This window comes from Mycteria americana, chromosome 3, assembly GCF_035582795.1.
Source record: "Mycteria americana isolate JAX WOST 10 ecotype Jacksonville Zoo and Gardens chromosome 3, USCA_MyAme_1.0, whole genome shotgun sequence".
Lineage (NCBI taxonomy): Eukaryota > Metazoa > Chordata > Aves > Ciconiiformes > Ciconiidae > Mycteria > Mycteria americana.
The window spans coordinates 63,535,230-63,555,870 of record NC_134367.1 but is presented as its reverse complement, the minus strand read 5'-3'; the positions used below and the strand labels follow the sequence as shown (position 1 = coordinate 63,555,870).

General features: G+C 40.3%; 1 protein-coding gene across 1 annotated transcript in view; it reads left to right on the top strand.

The window, feature by feature from the left end:
- Positions 1–10,965, top strand: part of STX7 (syntaxin 7) — a 34,190-nt gene extending 23,225 nt beyond the window's left edge. The window contains exons 4-10 of the mRNA XM_075498761.1: positions 786–876; positions 2,607–2,744; positions 3,471–3,523; positions 4,295–4,385; positions 5,589–5,661; positions 6,624–6,706; positions 9,544–10,965. Coding sequence (XP_075354876.1) covers positions 786–876; positions 2,607–2,744; positions 3,471–3,523; positions 4,295–4,385; positions 5,589–5,661; positions 6,624–6,706; positions 9,544–9,636 — 622 coding nt within the window. The 3' untranslated portion in view covers positions 9,637–10,965. The remainder of the gene's footprint in view (positions 1–785; positions 877–2,606; positions 2,745–3,470; positions 3,524–4,294; positions 4,386–5,588; positions 5,662–6,623; positions 6,707–9,543) is intronic.
- Positions 10,966–20,641: the final 9,676 nt, after the last annotated feature.

The window sequence follows — 20,641 nt, the reverse complement described above, 5'->3', positions numbered from 1 at the left end:
TATTTGATTATTTTAAATATTGATGTTGATTGTTTGCTAATACCTTTCCAGATAAAACCTTTTTATATGCACTGGGGAGGAGGATGCAAAAGCAGGTAAAGAATTTGAGTTGCTCCAGGAAAAAAAAATATGAAAATTGGTAAAGGAGTGTGTGATGATATCAGAAGTGGTGAGACAAAAACCCAAAGATAGCCTTGCTGTTGAAGAAAAGGCTTTTTTATTAAGCACTGTTAAGGCTATTGATAAATAATGACATTTTCAGCTAAGTTTGCAGCTATTTTATCATGGGAGAATACAGATCTCTTTTGATAAGCTTCCCAGTAACTATCAGGAATTGACCTTTCATGAACTATGGTATTGGAATTATTTTCAAGTCACAGTATGTTCTTCCACACAGGAAAAACTTGGTCTCTTCTACAGTTATTTTGAACTTGGAAATGACCAGGTGTTTCCAACTATTGATAGCCTCAAAAGGACTATGAAAAGCATGTTTAGATATTCATAATAACTGGAAATGTATTGCTGCACATTAGAAAAATAGAAGAAACCTCAAAAAAAAAAAAAAAAGGTGAGTAATGAGATGCTGTCACACTGAGGAACACACCTTCTTCAGCATCTGTCCCCCCTGGAATCCATGGTGTCACACCTTGTACAGTGAAGAACAGAATAAAGATGGCTTTGTGCACTTTAAGAGAAGCATTTAGTACTGCTGCTTTTCTGAGAATCAGTGACATTCAAACAAAGTAACCCAGTGGTCTCTAATGAAACTTTGCATTTGGTTTTAGGCAACAGAAGCAGCAATACACCAACCAGCTTGCCAAAGAAACTGACAAATACATTAAAGAGTTTGGATCTTTGCCTGCAACAAGTGAACAGGTATAAAACCAAAGAGCATGGTTTGTTTGACTATTATGTTGGCTCATGTAGAGTATTTGAGTGACTTCTGTTCTGCATGCCTATTTTTGTGCTCCTCACCAGGCTTTCAAAGCACTGTTTAGTTATTCAACATGTTTGCACAACAGGGCACTTACAACATAAGAATATTTTGTTGCAGTCCAGACTTGTTCCAAAGTTGGTTTTATGTATCAGGAATGAGGTGGTTTGACTGAAATGGGAGGAATCAAGGCAGTGCACTGTGCCTGTGATTTCAGGTAGCTGGGCACTTTGTAATCCATTGCAGTGATGCTAAGTCTGACTCCACAGGCACTCTGACTGCTTCCAGGGTCAAGGAATTGTGTGCCAAAACCGCTTGCAGGGCAGGTGGCCAGACCTGTTCACCCACTGTCCAAATAATTTGATTATGCATAGTAGGTCTGTTCTACATCACTCAGATCAGCATATATGATATGTTTGTCCGCAGGCTTTTTCTTTCTTAAGAGGAGTGGACGGGACTTGTTACTAAAACAACTTGTGTAGTCTTTAAACTGCTGCTTTCCCAGGTCTGTGTAAAATCTCAGCAGGAGGTAACATGTGAAGTGGCTGTTGTCATTAGCATGCTCCTGTCTGACATCCTATGGTTTCTTATCCTAGTGAAATCTGTCGCTTAAATAAGGGAAGAGCAGCAGGATCCCAGAAAACATGGATTCAGGTTATTGTCACTCAAACAACTTGCCTGGTCTGTGGCTGGTTGCCAAGGAGCCTTTAGGAAAATGAATTGTTCTGAAACACTGAATTCAAATGGCAGGCCATGATCCACACGTGCTCATCCTGGTCAAGTTGTAAACTTCTAACAGAGGTGTTAAAACTTGGTCTTGATATATTACCTCTAGTTCAGGCAAAGTATGTTTGGTTTGGTGTTTTTTTTTTTTAATGGTTTCTCTGTTTCTTTATCTTGAAGCTGAAAAGTTGGCAGTGAGATGTTTTACTGCTTAATTTTACTCCTTTTATTATGAGCATCTTCATCAAAGCCACCTCCCAGTGAAATACATAAATAACAGATTGATGAATGGCAAATTATAGCCTCTCAGAAATTTGGAAGGAAGGGTTGATGTAATGTATACATTTAGGGAAATATGGTGGAGGCTTTCCTGAGTGCCCAGTATTCCTCTTCCCTCCCCTACATTTAAAAAAAAAAAAAAAAAAAAAAGCCTGAAAGGTTAGAACAGGCAACTTTGTACCAGTTCTTAAGCACTTAAGGGAGGATGTGAACCCACTTCTGGATGCAGCTCAATATGTATTTCCAGCATTTATGTAAAATACATGTGAAGTGCTCTGTTCTTTCTTTTCTGCACCCTTCTCCCCCATTCAGTCACCTTTGCGTATTTTAGCATCCATGGTATCAAAATATTTCACACTTAAACAGTAGGTTTTATAATCAACAGATAATAAGGAAGGTAGAAGCTTTCTTGTCGCTGCTCATTTCCAGCTGTTAAATGAAACTAAATGCGTTGGTTTCCTCTTTAAACGCCTGAAATTGTGGCAGGGTTATGTGATCCCAGAGGGAAGGAAGGTTTGTCCATGCAACTGCAAATGGTTTTGTAGACAGCATTCCCTTACACCTGTTTAGAAAAAAAAAGAGTATATGCCTTAGCATTGAGCAGCCTGGAAATGGCAGAGCCTTGAAAAGTTTGAGCTCATTTGACTTGGTAAAACTTTTTCTCCTGTAGCGTCAAAGAAAAATACAGAAAGACCGTCTTGTGGGGGAGTTTACCACAGCACTAACAAATTTCCAACGACTCCAAAGGCAAGCTGCTGAGAAAGAAAAAGACTTTGTAGCCAGAGTAAGAGCCAGCTCAAGGGTATCTGTAAGTATCAGAAAATGAGCCATTATACTCTGATTACAATGGTGTTGGTGGTATTCAATGTCAAACTTGCCTCTGTAATACTAGTTACAAAAGCTTATATCTAACTTCAAATACTGCAGAATGTGTGCAATATAAGTATATAATTATAAGCTTTCTTTGCTCACTTTTATGCATAGCTGAATTACGCCGTTCATTTTATAGTAAAGGCTGAATTAAGTTGTAATGAACCCCCACTGAAAACTGTTACTTTTCCCTTGCTTTTGTCACACAAAGGCATGAACTTCCCCTGGGTTCATGCTGTAATCTTGCAAAAGAAATTTTTAGTGGATTTTTAAATGCTTTTGCTGGACCTTTAGATATAACAGATTTTTCCTACAGAGAAGAATCACTTGCCAGATTTCTATGCAGTATTACAGTGAAGAAGTGCTGAGGAGCTTGAGATCTTGAGCTTTTCCTTGTTAACATATCAATTTTGCCTTTTTACTCTGTGCCAAATACGTGTTGCTGTACTTGTAAATTTTAGCAGGCAGTTACTGAGCTGAATGTTTTTGGTTGCATTTCAGCTTTATGCATGCATAAAGCAAAATTGGGATGAGAACATGTTAAATCATGTTTCAGTTTGAAGTTGAATTACTATAAACCTTGTAATATTGACTCATAGAAATGCTGACAGTGCTCCTTTCAGGGCCATAATGTTTTTATTTTTTTTAAACACTGATCATGTAGGGTGGTGCTCCTGAAGATAGCTACAAAGAAGGAACACTTGTCTCTTGGGACAGGTAGGCTGAATTTGTTAATAAGTCTTAACCTAGCTCAGAATAATAAATGGCCTGCAGGGAAGCCAGCTGCCAATGTTTTTTGGTTTTCTTTTTAATTTTTTTTTCTGATAAATTGCCTTTTCTTGGAGGGAGTTGGGATAGGTTGTTTAGTCAGGTTTTCTTCCATAGGGCAAGTGTAGAAAAGAGGCTTTTTGGTGGGATAGGTGGGAAGAGAAAGGAGCAGTGCACATCATCTCCCCCTTTTTTTCCCCATGCTTTGGCTTCAGTCATCTCCTTAAGCTGCCCCAAGTCCGTATCTGGTCTTTGTGAGACCCAAACTTAAGTAAGCACAGTCCAACCTGTGAACAGAGTAAAACTGTTAAGCTGTGATAAAAGGGTCCAGTGTTTACTGTGATCTCCTGTTGCTTTCATACTCTCCAAGAACTGCTTCTCAGTCTCAGATTCTGTTTTGTTGGCTAGCTTGCTTTTGCCTCAGATGGATATAAACTCTGCAGTTTATAATTGAGAAGAAATTTTGCCCTTGTATTCATAGTTGGAATTTCCAATCAGCTAACTCAGTGCTATGTGCAACTTTGCTACAGCAGCAGCTTCCTATACTAAAGGTGTGATTGTTAGACCTTCCCTGTTAGCTAGACAGGCAAGGGTAAAAATGTGCATTTTGTTAACTGATAATGTAAAGTATGTGCTATGTATTTAACTGTCGTTGTATGCTTCTAAGTTATTTCTCATCGTGCCTGTTCAATTCTGGGTGGGTATTTTTTTGTTTGATAGTCAACCACAAGCACAAGTGCAAGATGAGGAAATTACAGAAGACGACCTCCGTCTTATTGAGGAGAGGGAATCTTCCATTAGGCAGCTTGAGGTATGTACAAGTGGTTTTACAGCAGAATATGCTTTTAATGTTTCCAGAGAAAGAACATTTTATAGTGGCATGAGCTTTAATTGCAGACATTAATCTCGAGGGGTTAGGGTGTGGTTTTTTTCCTTCAAAACTACAAATACTGCTTTTAGATGGTATGTGAAACGTGCATTAGAAATCTACCGTATGAAAGCCATGTTTTGATACTGTGTTTAACTTCAGTGGTTCAGTTATGGAATAAGAGAGTGCTCATGTGATTGCATGAAAAAATAGATATCCTTTTTTTCCAACATAGTGGTCATATTATGTAACCTTTTTTAACGGTGACTATAAAAGAAGCAAATTCGTAACTTTCCTCCCAGGTATTCCCAATGTATTGTTAGGCATCTTCGTTTTGTAAGCAGCTTTTTTGAACACCTGGAAATACTGAGATGCTATGTTTCATTCAAACTTCTGGGGGCTTGTCAAAAAGTTAAAAGCATTTAAAAACAAGATGTAAACTACACAAAAAATTGTCACATGTGATGAAATACTGACATCAAGAGACTTATGTGAAGACAAAATTAATTTTTCCAGCCAGTCTGGAATCCACATCTATACCATCAACAAGAAAGATGCTGGAACTGGGGTTTGTCAGGAAATCTTGCTGATGCATGTGGCAAAATCCATTCTATGTATAAAGTTTGCAATAATCTCTCCCTTGCCATCCATATGTTAACATACAATAAGTTGAACTAAACATGTATCAATCATTAGTTGAGAATAGATCATATGTGCAGTGGTAATGTGACATCTATCCCTTCATCTTAACCACATGGTAATAGGATAATGTAATATAGGTGCAGCAGCCTGGCCATATTATAGAGGTAATTTCTGTAAACTGTGCTGCTTGTGAAATTTGTGTGTGTTTAATTTAAAAGACACACTAAAACTAATGCAAAATACTTTCTGCTTATGATTTTATTCATTTGGGTTAAAGATTTGTGCACATACTCATCTTCATTTAGTTTGATTATAATAAACTTGCTCTCATAATACAAAAAAAGCCTTCCAAATAAACCTATTAAGGTGGGTTTTTTTTATCCTATAGTGTCCTAGAGAGTCATGGATGCGTACTTGGTAGGAGAAGGAGCAGTATTTGTATCTAAGTGCACAGAGATCCTGGCATACGTTATGTCAATTAATGTGCTGCTTGTTTGCTTGCAGGCAGATATTATGGACATCAATGAAATTTTTAAAGATTTGGGAATGATGATTCATGAGCAAGGTGATGTGATAGGTAAGTCCAACTCAATTTTTCTCTGAAAGTTTTTTATTCTGTCTCTCTGTAGCAATGTAGAACTTCCTTTTGCTGGAAAAAATCCTGTAATGAGAATATCAATGCTAAAGTAAATCAGGTGCAACCTGATAAGGGGTAGACTGGCTGAGGTGACTGGGAAAACACTAAGAAAGTGTGCTTAAAGTGTAATTTAAAAAAATTAAGTTGTTCTTAATGTGTATAAGATGTGTTTAAAAGTAGTTTTTAGAACTTTGTACATAAAATTGGAGTTCATGTGGGGAGTTTTACTGCATTGACTGGTGATATAAGTGTGCAGTTTCGGCAAAGGTTCCTGCTTTACCCTCCATGCAGCCAGGTGTATTCTTTTAATGAAATATGGCTGGAAAATACATTTTCTGAGTCTGCTGTTAAGCCACGCTGTTGTCTGTGTCCAGCATATGGGCACATATGCTGTGGCTTTTTCTATCACCTTAGCTCATAATCTGTTCAAGATTCCATTATATTTTTCCATGAAGAAAACCATCTGTGTCAGTATGATAGAATACCAAACTCGAGTCATGCCTCTTGGGATGTTTTGCATGTCCGTTTCCTCTGATTTCATAGGTCTTAGGACTTTTTTTAATCTGAGCAGAGAGCAGTTAGTAGCAAGTTGGAGGACAGAAAAGTACTGAAAGTTTCTACCCTGGTCAGTTTCTAAGGCTCAGCCCTGCTTCTAGAGCAGGGGAGCTGTTACTGACAGAAATTCAGCCACTCATTGCTTGGGCTGTTCAGATGTAAACTCAGGCATGAGTATAGGATGGGTCAAACTTCCATAACGCAAGGTATAAAACTTTGGGTATTGATGAAGACACCAGCAGCTGAGGGGCAGCTATTACATATGCTCTCAAGTGTATTTCAGCATTCCAGACCTCTGGCTGGGTTACGACTAACCAAAATTTGAAATCTTTCTTTTTAAAATAAAGACAGCATAGAAGCCAATGTGGAAAATGCAGATGTACATGTGCAGCAAGCAAACCAGCAGCTGTCCAGAGCAGCAAACTACCAGGTAATGTCAATGCCGACTGCCAGTTGTGTGTTACTGTTCTTTCTCAGTAGTCCTGACTTCCACTTACTTACGCAGTTCAGATTTTGCTTATCGTTTTCCTCAAGGCTTGGAGACTTACTTAAAGGTTTATGTTAGACTACAATGGTATTTCTAGGTTACTATAAGACAAAAGTCAGTGACCTCTGAAAACTTCGGGTTTCCTGTAAAATTAGCCAGGCTGTTTCAGAGCACGTGGAGTTATACCTTTATTTAAAAACAAACAAACCCCTCCTTTTACAGCTCAAGAAGTAAAAGGTTCCTCTGTACAGAGAGTGAGGCTCTAAAGATCACTGAAGGAGTAGAGAAGAGAGGCAGGGAAGTCTTTTGAAGATGCTGCCAGCTAGCATCAATTTTTGCTGTCCAAAGTCTTCTCAAAGCTATATATATCCAGCTTCTCTTAATTGCTACCCTGATGCTAAAAATGTATTTCAAACTCTCAAACATTTTTGAAAAGCCTTTTAAATAACTTTAAATGCCACTTCTGTATAACATTTTGGAACTTATTAGGAATAATCTTATTAGTAATAAATCTTCCCTCTTTAGTCAGAGTTAGTCCTTAAGACTTTTTTTTTTTTTTTTTAATCCTCTTATGTGTGTTAGTAGTAGCCAGGACAGTGAATCAATGACAAAATATCTGAAGGATTGCCTGCTGATTTCAGAAGTGGGAGAGGGGAAGGGGTACATGCATCCTTGAACTGTATTCTAGGTGGCACTAGTTGGCACATGAAGTACGGTTGATGACTCCTATTTTGATACTGACAATGTTCAGGGAAAAAAAATAGTAGTAGCCAAAATTTTCTGTGGAAGGTGTTTTCTGGTGAAAATTTTAAATGAAAAACTTCATGCTTTATCTTGAGGAGGAAAGGATTAATATCTCCTGCTCTCAAAGGAAGGTTATCAAGCCTTTTGACAAGCTTCTGTTTAGTGGGTCTTGCAGCAGAGACCAGCTACTCTGCAGGGTTGGCCTGTGTTTGAAAGGATTGTGTAGTTTGCTTCAGATTTGAACTTCCCTTTGCTTGAAAACTTATCCTTGTTCAGAGACACTGAAAAATCATTTCCACTTTCAGCAGACTTATTTTAATTTCAGCAGCTATTATACCTGTATGCCCTGACGCCCTCAAGGAAGTGTGAGAGGCCCACGCATGCTGGTGGGGATGAGGCTGCATGTGGTTGATACCCTCACAACTCCTGTTTGTGGCTGGATGAGGTATGCACCACCCATCTGCCATGTGGGGTGCATTCACACAGCAGAGCTGTTTGGGCAAAGCCAGGCTTCTCTGCTTTCTTTCCCCCTTTACCACTGCTGCTTCAGCAGTCATAGAAATGATCAAGTGTATGAGGAAATAAGATCTCTGTGTCTTTAGTCCACTAGCTTGCTTAAGTAGTTACAGGGAAAATGTTTTGACTTCAATGCAATGTTGGCAAGAGGTGGTCTCCAGGATGAAAAAGAAGAGACTGGGAGTTTAAGGAGAGAATCTGGCCATGTATTAAATAAAAAGGAAGATACTCTAGCAAATGGATTAAGTTCTAGCAAGTAAAATGATGAAATTAAGAAATCTTACCCTGACAGTGGGAGACGAGAAGTGACAGTGAGATACTAACCCTAGAAGAAGAGGACAGTTAAGACAAGAAACTTGGTAGTGTGGGTGGTACTGGGCAGAGAACTGGCAGCTCCAGTGAAGAACTGACACAGAGGTAGTTCTGCAGGGCAGGGGGGAACGAAAAACACCCAGGCAGAAGAACCTCTGCCAAATAAAGCAAAGTGTGGCTTTGCTTCTGGGGCTGAGGCTGAGTCCAGAGATTTGAGTGTTATTGTCCCTTGGCTATCAGCAAAAGCCTGTGAAAACTCACTAGTAATTTCCTGTCCTGTTCTGAAGGAAACTTCAGATTCCATATCCTTCAGATAAAGGATGACAGACTGCTGCTACTCTTGGGTGCTCTGGTATCTCAAGTTACAGACCTGTACGGGAGATGTGAAAGTTCTGGACATGCTCATAACTTACACTTTATTGTAGTGACACCTATATAAGTGGGTATCTAGTCAGGTCTCTTCCTTTTTTTTTTTCCTTTGCCTTTTTTTTTTTCCTTTGCCTTTTTTTTTTTCCTTTGCCTTTTTTTTTTCCTTTGCCTTTTTTTTTTCCTTTGCCTTTTTTTTTTCCTTTGCCTTTTTTTTTTCCTTTGCCTTTTTTTTTTCCTTTGCCTTTTTTTTTTCCTTTGCCTTTTTTTTTTCCTTTGCCTTTTTTTTTCCTTTGCCTTTTTTTTTCCTTTTTTCCTAAGAGCAAGTTGTACCTAAAACTTGACAAAAACAACTTGAAAATAACTCTGTGAATAGATGCAAAGTCAATCTTGCAGAGTCTAAAATTGCAGTCCTTTGTCCTCATCTATATACATTAATAGTCTTTAAATATTTTTTTTCTAGCAGACTGTTTCTACCTCCTCTACTGTGCAGATTGATTGTCCAATTTCGTCTGTATGTGGTCACCTGCTCTGTCACATTTTCTTTCCCCCCGTGTCCTAATTACATGATTCATTATGTTACTGCATTCTCTTTCATTAGTTTATTACGTATGTCATAAAATACCACTGAAATCATTCTGTTGAATAATATAGCCATAAAAGTAAATCGTGGCTAACTTAGCTCTTTTTTTTTTTTTTCTTGAACAACTTTATATGACTTGTTGTTAGTAAGGACGCAATTTACTTAGATTGCACAAGCTGTAGGACCATAAAAGCGTAAGTAGTCTTCTGATGTGGTGGTGCAGTTTTCAGTCAACGTGGGTTTTTTTCTCTATTGGCAGCAAAGGTCCCGAAAGAAGATGTGCATCCTCATTATTATACTTGCTGTTGGAGTATTGCTTCTTGGAATCATCATATGGTTATCTACAAAATAAGTCTCTGGAGAAAGCATTGTAATTGGTATTTAAATTATGAAAGGTAATTCCTAGTCATGGTTTGCTCATTGTGAAGCTGAGTAAAATAATGGTTCTGTGCTTCATCACACTCACTTTTTTTATAAGACTTTTTGTTTTAACCTGAGAAGTAATGTTCTCAGTACTACTGTCAGTATAACTGCTTACCCTCTTGGATGTGGGTGCTGTCTTACAAGAAAAAAACAGTCAAGGTCATAAACTGTTCCGTTAACTTAAACATAAAAAACTCTTAAGGTTTAGGGGGCTAATCAAAATCCTGATAATTTGTTTTGACGGGGCGGGTAATTATCTTTTGGGATATTGCTAAATGTTGCTGCCAAAACAAACTCCTGAATTCTTGCTTGAGGCAACGAATTCACATCTCAGAATTTATTTTTTAAGTTAGAAATGTCTTTCTATCTTTCCCTTCCATCCCACTCACCTGCCCATTTGATGTGGGTGGTTTAAAAATAAAATGTAGGTTGCTGAAGTTGGTGTGATCTCTTTTATAACTGAAGCCTTTGAATTAAGCCTTCAGTTTGCCTGAAATCTTTTAGATGCTTCATATATTTCTGTATCTGGCATTGAGTATGGTTATGCGTGGAAGCCTCCTACAAAGGTAGGTAGGGTGGATGATGTAATTATGTGGATTTTTTGTTTCAGTTCTTGCATTAAGAAATACTGTGTTTTATGTGCACACATCTGGTATCTTTGCATCTGAAGTGTGCATCAATGAGCTTGGCTAGATGAAAATAAGCTCTAGTCTGTGAATTCTTAGATTTACTGGGAAGAATACAAATTCCCAACTTCCTAACTGCACTTGAATGTTACTGTTCTGAAACTGCTGTGATTCGGTTTCCATGAACAGATCCAAAGTTGTATGCGAGGTCTTTCATACAGCTGAAGAAAAGAAGATTACAAGTTCAATTCCAAGTTTAACAGTGGTATTTGAAATTATGTTGAAATCGGTTGAACTGATTCAAGCCGTGTAAGGCGTTTGATGCTTATAGCCTTTAAAATGACCTTTTTCCTTCTGTGCCATTTTGTACTAATATATTAAAAATGTAACAACACTTTTTTGCCAATTAATCTATTTGCCTTTTTAATTGATCTTGGTGAACTAATCTGAAAAGTGTACAGATGAAAAAGTAACTTAATCTGTATTTTATAAAGTTCTTGTACACTAGACTGATAGAGAATGCACTGTTTACATGGTGAACTATGAAATGTTATTTGGGAACAATCTAACTGTAAGCATAAATGGACTTCAGAATTGTAACTGTGCAAGAAAATAAAGGTCTTTTAAAGAGTGTGTTTTTTCTAGTAGTTCCTTTTTTTTCAGAATCCATCTCTACAAGCACAGCTGTCATCTTTGCTTTTATGTAAATGATTGAAACTTCTCTGAACAACTCCAGAGAATTTCAGCTCTGCTGGCTAATCAGCCCAGAGAGACCTCAGTTCCTGTGCTGCACTTCACATGGTTAATGAAAACACTCCTGGATCTTGCATTCCCACCTGTGTGAGCCTGGTCTCAGGAGGAAAGGTTGCTTCGCTTTGTGTGGCTGCTGACAGTGGGTGCTGGGGGCAGGCTGTTACTAGCTCTGCTTCAGCATAGCATGAAACTTTTGAGGGATGGGAATCCATGGTGCGGGAAGGAGGCTTGTGCTGCTGTATTTGGATTCCCAAAAGCAAGTCCTGTGAAACTGCATCTTTATGTTCTATGTAACACGGAAAACACCTCTGAGATTGAAAAGGGAATTCAATTTTCCTGTAAATTGCAGTATGGATTCTTGTGTGTTGAGATCCCAGCTACTGTGTTCCTGTGGCTGCCTTTGTGTTGCGAGTGAGGCTGGCACTCCATTACCCTTACTTGTTAAATAACCATCAGATATGCTTTGGGCCACTACCAGCCATGGTAAGGCTGGCACTAGTAAGGCTAATGCCTTTTTTTTGTTTCCAGACTGCACTAGTCTAAACTAGAAGAGCAGTCAGGATTTTGGCTGAGTAGTTTTCTCACCAGTGAACTGTCTAATGTGACAGTGAACTGACCTTAACGTTTAACAAACTCTTTACGCTATTGCAAACAGGCGCAGAGGAATGGCCTGATCCTACTTGCCCAGGAGATCCGTTTCTCTGTGGCAATAGCTAATACCTGCTTCTGTCACTGACTGATTCCACTGACATGGTTGGGATGGAAAAGCAGCACTTCAGCAGCAGATCTTCATCCCTGACTCCTGGCAGATCAGAAATTCTGTCTGTGCTTGATACTTGTCAGATTTTATATGTTTGTTTTTCTGCTAGGAGGGTTCTCTACTAAAAGGCTTATCAAGTTGAAGAATATTGCTCATCTTGGGATGAAATGGTGTATTTACTGATTGCCTATTTACCTTATAAAGGGATTGATACCTTCCTTATTGAGTCTGTCAAGCAGTGACTGTAAAGCAGAATAGCCAGTACATAAAGTTTCATCCATCAGGAGCTGGTGAGAATCAGACTGGGGCAACAATTTCAAGCGACGCAAATTCTGTGAGTTGCACAGCATTGCATTTCCCGAACTCACGCTGCAACCTGCTACCTCTATTCTTGTTCTTCTGCATCCGATTTGTCTGCGCGTCTTTATTTCCCACATGCAGTCGGCTCTTTCTTTTTAGACAGTCGTGCACCTTATCTGTTCAGTTGCTCTCCCGGGGTAGTGGTTCAGGCACTGTCAGGGAGAGGAGCGCTGCTGAGAGCCATGGTGCATGCATTGCTTGCTTTCATTCACGATCTCCTACTCATAAAAACTACTTATGGGGTGGGGGTCCCTCCACCACATACTCTCAGATGATTTCTTCCTGTCTTGAATCCCAGTGGAGAGGAGACACTGGAGCCCTTTACCTCTGGGAGGAATGAAGGGCCAGCTGTCAAAAGTCATGGGGATGTCTCTCTCCACTTGGGCAACCGGATGGGGGCTGGCTGGTTCCAGCAGGCTGGGCTTGAGGCTGTGAGGCAGAGGGTGGTGGGGAAGTCAGCACTGGAGTGTTTATACACAAGCTCCTCTGCCTGTTGGAGAGACCAGCCTGCAAGGGCCTAATTGCTCATTAAGAATCTTGGTGCTATTAATTTTCAGACTTGATTAGGCAGAAACAAAGTGTTGGGCTTTTTTGTATTTAGAGTGTCCATGTTGGGGGGCATAAATACTTCTTTTTAATCTGCTCTTAATGGAGCTCCTCTCCTTCTATTTTTTTCCCTCCCCTGCATGCGTGCACGCTTAACTGTATAAAACGCAATTTCCAAGTATTTAAAGAAAGCTTTGATATCTGTTAAGAATCTGGTAAAACATCTCGATGTAACATGCATGAGTCAATGTTTTCAGAACAAAGATTTTGGCTGTTCCAAATTACTCATCAATATCTGTCAGATTAGCGAGGCCAAAAAATGCAATCAAAGCACCCTTCATTTTACTGAAGGAACCTGGTAAGAATAGTTCCTTTGTAGTTATCTTAACCACACACCAGGGGTGCTTTTCTGCTCTTTCTTGCTTTTTCAAACAGCTGAAAATCACAGGGGCAGGCAGCTTTTTAAAGGCACTTCCCCACCTCCCCCCTTGGAAATTGTTCTTGATAATCAGCAGGGTATACAATATTCCCAAACCAACTTCATACCTAAGAGCCTTCTTAAATCACCCACACGCACACTGTGTGCATATAGTTGGCAAATATGTTTGATGTCAGAGGTATGGGCTAGATTTTGGGCATCAAAACTGGTTTGAAACCATGAAAAAAATTTTAATCTTGGGAAGGAAGGGGTCAAAAGGTGTGGGGGAGGGAGACAATGACATAATCTGTTAGTAAAGTTTGAAAGGTCAAATACCCTTGTAGTTGATCACTGGTTTTGGATGTTTCAAGGACTGTTTGTGTTGCTGGGTATCACGTTTGGAAGAGATGACTTGTTTTGCTTTTGTTTAGTTCTGGTTGAACCCATTTGATGCTTTCAGGAGCAGAAGGTTAGCACGAGAGGAAAGAGCAGAGATCTCCTTGCTGCTGGATATCAACATTTGATTAATTTCTGTTTCTTATGATACCTACGGTACAAAGTGGTGTTTAAGTGCATAGCATGCAGCTTTCCTTTTCAGTTTGCAATTAAGTCCAAATCTGTCACGCAAAGTTGTTGTGCAGTGAGGAGTAATTATTCTCTGATGAGGTGCCCACCTGCAGAGCCATTCTAGATGCTACTGCAACATAGAGTTGCAAGAATAAATATCTGAAAGCGATCGGCTTTCAGACATCTTTGTCCTTGTACGTGTCTCTGATGGTGCCCCTGAAGCTGCAGAAGTTTCTACAGCTTAAGCATGCAAATAATAAGGCATTTGTTTAGTTCTTTGTGTGTCCTGAACACATTTGGTGATAAAGGAAGCCAAGTGTTTGCCCAACAGTAAGGAACTCTACAAACCCAGAAATAACCCGAAAAAGTAACAAAATGTTCATTTTTGAAGGGCATGCTGTATTCCCTCAAGTTAGAACATCATGAGAGCACCAAACGATGTCGTCATTTGCTATTTATACAATTGATTCTCTACTTTTCCCGTTGGCTATTTTGAATGTCTAGGCTTCAATGCAGCTGCAAGGATTCTTTTCGCTCCTATTCCAAGTACCAGAAACTATTCCAAATATCAGAAAGGTACACGGGGTAAGGGAATGCATCACACTTGTTGATATTTGCAAGAATATTCCAAAGAAGAAATACTCACTATAAGTGTCTGCTCGTTAATAGTCTTGCCTCAGTCCACAACACAGCACTTCTCTGCTACTGCTGAGAAAATAGATTTTTCTGATTTAAGACAAAAAATAACCCAGATTAAAAGGCTTGTTAGCACAAGAAAATCAATCACATTGCAGCTTTGTTTTTATTAATGTAACATTTTAAAATATGCCTCGCAAAAAGCGGGGGGAAAAGTAAAAATAAAAAATAAAACAATTGGCGGTTACTAGCAGCACTGTTCACCCTCACGCACACGCCCCCACACCCCAGTTCTTCAAGATTCATCCTGGGCTGAATTATCATCGTGCTTTTCCTTTATGTGATGTTTATGCAGAAAATGCTTGGTCTTTGGCAGTGCAGAAGTCTGAAGACGTAATAAGAGTGGGAAGGAGCAGGCAAAGGGTATAATCCAGGCAGTATAAATGATAATATACCTTCCCGCCTGTACTCACAAAAGGAAAAGCTGCTGGAGCTATTGCTGTCACTGCCAAGCTTGCAGCTTAGGAGAGAGGACTCGGCTATGCTCAAGACCCGCAGCCAGTGCCTCAGCGACAGCTTCAGCTGCCCACTGGATGGACCTTTCTCTAAAGGAGGTAAGCGGGGACAAGGGGAGGATCTTTTCTCCTCTAAAGCAGAACATCAGCCAGCAACTTGCAGAGAGGGTAGATAAATATATTCCCTGCCATCTGTGCGTGTTTGCTCCCTCGCACCCGCCCTCGCATACGCCTGGATGTTCTCTCTGGAGAGGGAACTGAAAACCCAAAATTGGGTTCCCAGAGCCCAGCACAAGGGAAGAATTAGACCTTCGTATCTCATGCTCTTCGAGGACTTCTCTGCCACAGGGCGTCACTGAGACAGTGAGAAGCCTCATTGTCTGATAGGCCGTTCCTTGACAGCTCTTCTTCAACCGGATAAAGAATAAATATAATCTTGGAGACTAACCAGTGTGTTGTCAGGGAGAATTAGACTGAAGAAGCTTGGAGGATTAGAAATGCTTATTAAAAAGTAGATTTAAACTGTCTTTGTAAGATGACAAAAACAAGCTGAGGCTTTCTCATCCTGTGTCAGCCTTGGTTTTGATGTCTTCAGCAAATCATTATTTAAAATAATAAAAAAGAGAACTTTAAATGGAGAAGGAAACTAGAGCATTTGTCCCTGACCTGCATTGTTGCTATTAGTTTATAAACTAGTTTGTAAATTCCCAAGCAGGGAATTGCAAACCTTGAAGCTCTAGGGGGAGAGGGGCTGTCTCTGCAGCAATGAGCCACCGTCCTTCCACTGCAGACCACAGTGACAAGGGCAGTCTGGAAAAGGGCAGTCTGGCACCTGAGCAGCCAGGCAAAAGCACAGGGCATCATTAACTTCTGAGTCTTAAGGCAAAAGCAGGCTTTTCATTTAAAGGATGAAATAATTTTAAATGTCAGCTGCTGCAAGAAGAATAGATGCGTGCCCCTCTCTCTGATGCCTGACCAGAGTTTTAGAGTCAGGGAAAGGGCTCTTCTGCAGCCTGGTCGGCCGTCACATGCTGCAGTGGGATGTGGTAGTTATTTCAGCTTGTCTGGTTGCAAATAGGAACAGAGTCAGGTGTTTGAGCACCTGAAGAATCTGAAATTACAGTGAGAAAATGTAGCTGGATTATTGGTGAGAGCCACTTGGGTATCTCTTAATAGTTGCTCTGCAGATGAGTGTTGGGCTGGCTCTTGTTAAAGTCTGTGGTGCCTTGAGATGAGTGAAGAATTTCTTTGTTATTCTTTTTTGTGGAAGTTTCTTTCACAGTTTTGGTATCTGGATGTTTCAGTAAAGGGTGGAAATTACCTGCTCCTAATCTGTTTTGAGGAGACAGGATTTTATTAAATATATTTGGAATATAAAATATATTTTGAAATATACAGATTTGCTTTTAGTGCTGTATAAACTGAGGGTAGTGGAGTATATGATATTTGAGATTTATTCAGGAAAAATATCAGTATGATTCTATAACATGTGTAAGATATTTTCTTGGTTGCTTGTTATGCTAAATTAAATGAGCAGCGACCTGGAAAGATGGGCTGTTTCGACAGGATTTCCATAACCCTTGGTTTGGGGCAGATCGTGACTGTCTGCATGGACTGAGACCACGTAGCATCCCCCTCCCTTTGGAAGTGTCTCTGTGAAGCACCGCTTACAGTTTGTCCCTGCAGAAACTTAAGAGGAGAAACAAACACTGTTTTTTGCAAGGGGGGTTGTATCTGATTCACAAACAGAGTGTGAGAGGTGCACAAACCAGCACAGAGGTGGCAACCGGCTCTACAGTCCACCTCTCAGGCTTTGCCTCCCTTGAAGTGGTGCCCTCGGCAACCGAGGTCCCTCTCCAGGACTTGGACTCGCCTCCTTCAGCATCTTCCCTACGCTCCCCACACCAGCTCACCCAGACAGGAGGCAATTTCTTTAAAAGCAACTCTTTGCACAATTTATCCTGGTCTCGCCTCTCCTACTGGCAGCTTTTCCCCTGCTCCAGGCTTCGCCTGGCAGCCCGTACGGGCAGACCCAGCTCTGCTTTAAGGTTCTGCCTACCCCATTGTGCCGACTTTCTTTTTGCAAATAAGGTCATTTAGGTTGGCTACATGATTGCTATGCAAGCCAGTAGTTCTAGGCTGAGAACAAACATTTTATTCACTCGGTGTCAAAGGCATTCAGTGATGGAGCAATTTGACATCATCAATTCAGTAACTTCCATGAATTTCTCAACCAGTTGTGGCCTTGATCTCAGTGTAGCTCTTCCTAGTGAAGAGGAAAATTCTGTTTGTTTCTTCTGGCAGACACTGGAGCGAGATTTATTTTTTTTTCAATCCCTACGGTTCTCATTTTATGATGGAACTGCACCTGAAAACAGACAAGTACCCAGTGATCCAAGCAGTTCCTTGCAAGTCAACCCTCCCGTCATCCCCTGTGCCCCCCGCCCCCCTCCATTTACATCTGAACATTGCCAGGACAGTGGAAGTTTGACCTCAAGTTTCTCTTTTCCCCCAGACATAAGATATCCATAAACTCTCTAGCTAAACTGCAACTCCTCTGGATTTTCAGTTGAAATTATTTCTTAAAAAAAAAAAAAAAAAAAAGTATGAGGTTTGTGATTCATCCATTTGCAAACACAGCTCTGCATAAAAAGGCTGAAGGGATATTTTGTAAACCATGCACATAGACTAGAAGAGCTCTGAAAACCCAGAAATATTACATAAAGACCACAAGACTAAATGAAAGTAAGAAAAATATTTGAGGGGAGAGGATGAGGTAGGGGAGACAGAAAAGGATCTTTCTATAGCTTGTGCTATAGTGAAGGGCAGAAACAAATATAACAACTGTAGGTCTGAGAAACGGGACGTGACTGTGGAGGGTTGTACTGACTAACACTATGTAACATTGTTCTGGGCAATAAATGGTGGCTGACTGTCACCCAGTACAGATGACTCAAATTTAGGAAATTGCTTTTCTATGAATAGCCTTCTAAAGCTGGCCTTTTCTCAGCCAGGAAAACCATCTCTGCTGTTGTTGTTTTACAGCTTTGGGAGGGAAAAAACAGGAGCTTTTTCTGCATGTTGTGTTTCGTTTGTATCCTAAGGCTTCAGTAGTCTGGTGGAGTCATTTTTGGTATGAGTCCAGGGGAGCGCTCGGATCCCTGAACTTTTCTTGACTTGCCAGTTATGTTCTTGTTTTCTGGGAAGGGTGCGTGCAGAGGAAAAAACATAAGGAGGACTGGAGCAGAGCCAGAATGTGTTAGGAAGGCTTGTAAAAGGATTAAGAAGACCAAAGTAATGGCATCATAGTAACATCAAGAAATTGAGATATACAGGCATAATTCAGTTTGGCTTTGCATGAGTTGTTATAAGACAAAATATATACCAGTCTCAAAAACTTAGACATTTAGCAAGTCAGATATTTTGTTAAATCATATTCAAAATTTCAGGAAGGCATAAATATATTTGCCTTGACAGCATCTTTAAGGTTGCAAAGGGCCAAAGGGTGTTGGTATTTTAATTACTTCTGGTTCTTAATTACTTTTGTGCGTCCTCATCTCTGCTGTTCTATCAGGAAGGTGCTGGTGAAGGAAATGGGCTGTTCCCACTGCGTATTTGTTCATTTCTGCTTTTCACCATGATTCCCCTGCACCAAAATCATATCTGCAATATTCCTATGTTATTCTGTTGGGATGTTTCTAGCAAGAACCCTTCCCGAAGCTGTGTTCTCCACTTGGATGCGGCAACTCTGATCTCCAAAGGAACATAAGGGCAAGACTAATTAAGACTGATTTTTTGAAAGGTGTGTTAAAAATACCACTGCAGGTACTGAAGATGTAGTAAAATCTTATGCTTATCTGACATGCTGCTCTTTGATGCCAAGGACACCTGGAATATTCTCATCTGGCAACTGAACTTTTTTTTTTTTTTTTTTTTGAGTCCCAAATTTGGGCTGGCCTTCAGTAGTTGTTCCTAAAGGGAGAAGGGAGTTTTTCTCAGCTTGGTCCTCAGTCTTTCCTGGTTAGGCTTTGCCATGTAGATACACAGAGGATCTTGTGATGAGGTCCTTAACAAAATCAGCCCAGAAGCATTTAAGGAAGGCAAAAAGTACAACATTATCAAATGCTTTATCAGGAAACCATTTGTCTGATCAAAAAATCCTGAGCGCTAAAGAAAAAAACATATGGGATTTGTAAATCAAAACGGGAAAGGAGAATGCAAATTTAACAAGGTTTAACCCAGCCTCTAACATGAACTCTTTTTAGGAGCTGTTTGTTGTTTTGTTTTTTCTACTTATCCAGGGTTGTAAAATTTTCTGTGGATATGCATTACAGAATACTTCCCACTGTGCTGAGTAGTGCTTAATGACTATTAGTCATTACGATGCTAATAGTACTGATTTTCTTTTAATGGTGCTAAAGCACCTTGAGTGTTTACTTTGTTAAAGATGCTGTGGGCAGGGGAATGAAGTAGACTTAAGAGGACGGCACAAGACTGGGGCTAGTCTGGGCTGGTGCATGGGTGTCATCTCAGATGAGAACAAGTAGGTGACAACTGCACCTCAGAACCGCACTGTTTCTGAGGTAGTGATGGGGAAATCATTTATTAAAAAAAAACCCCAAGCCAAACCAACAAACCCTAACTGCCTGCTTGAAACTCAGGCAACAGCCTCGTGGTAGAGTCTGAAGCCTGAGATGCTGTGGCATACCTACCTAGGCTGTCTTTTCCCTCCAAGAGGATCAGAGCAACCTGGACAACCTCCACAATAGCAGCAGGCACCCTTCTGGTGACATCTTTCCACCACCTGTAAGAGCCCAGATTGGTGATACGCAGGGCAAGATCTGCCCACGATCTGCAGCCTGAGATCTGCAGATGCTGCCTGGAAAACCCTCGAGGGTGTTTTTTAGATCATTAGTCCAGATGAAGATTTTCTGGAAGAATAAACAGGTGACTGTGGAAGTCTCTTGAACTAGCGGTGATGTACTTCACAAAGAAATCTCTGACAAGAGGTTGCGAGCACGTAAACTAGCAATTTGCAGGGAAGTCTGGGTTTGGACTGTAACCTCTCATCCTATCAGGGATAACAAGAGTATGGTGTTAAAATAATACAGAAGCTCCTGAAAAATGCTGAGGAGTCAGACTCTGATCTATACTTAGCCCTGTGAAATTACAGTACAGCGCCAACAAACCAAAGTTCATTATTTGTAGACCATCTATTTAATGGAAAACTGAGAGTTTGGCTGTGGCAATGTCAGGCTTGTAGGAATAGAGAGAGATGAATGAAGCTAAACAAAATAAGACATTATGATTTAAAGTCCATGAAATGCCACTACTTACTGAAAATGACACATTGTGCAACTAGGTTGGAAAGAAGTGGTTGACAACAGCATTGGTATTACGTGAGTCTTCTGAGGTTGTGACCACAGATGGATGTGTACTGTGACTACCTCCTCCAGCTTCCACAGAGGGTTTGGGGGAGAGCACTGAATTCACTGCTTCCTCGAGGAGCTCTGCTTCAAAAGCAGAACTATTATGGGCCCAGATATGTGAACCCCAGAGCGTTATGCTGCCAGAACAAATCACTGTCTGCTGCCAATAGCAGTATTAGTATTTTAAAGCAGATCTGTAAAACACTAGCAGGGCAAGGGGCCATCAGAAAGCAACGCTGTTGGTAAGTTTTGCTGATGGGTGCTAGTAGTGTGTTGGCTGGGAAAGGAAGATGTGGTATTGGGAACTGGTGTCTTTAAAGGGTT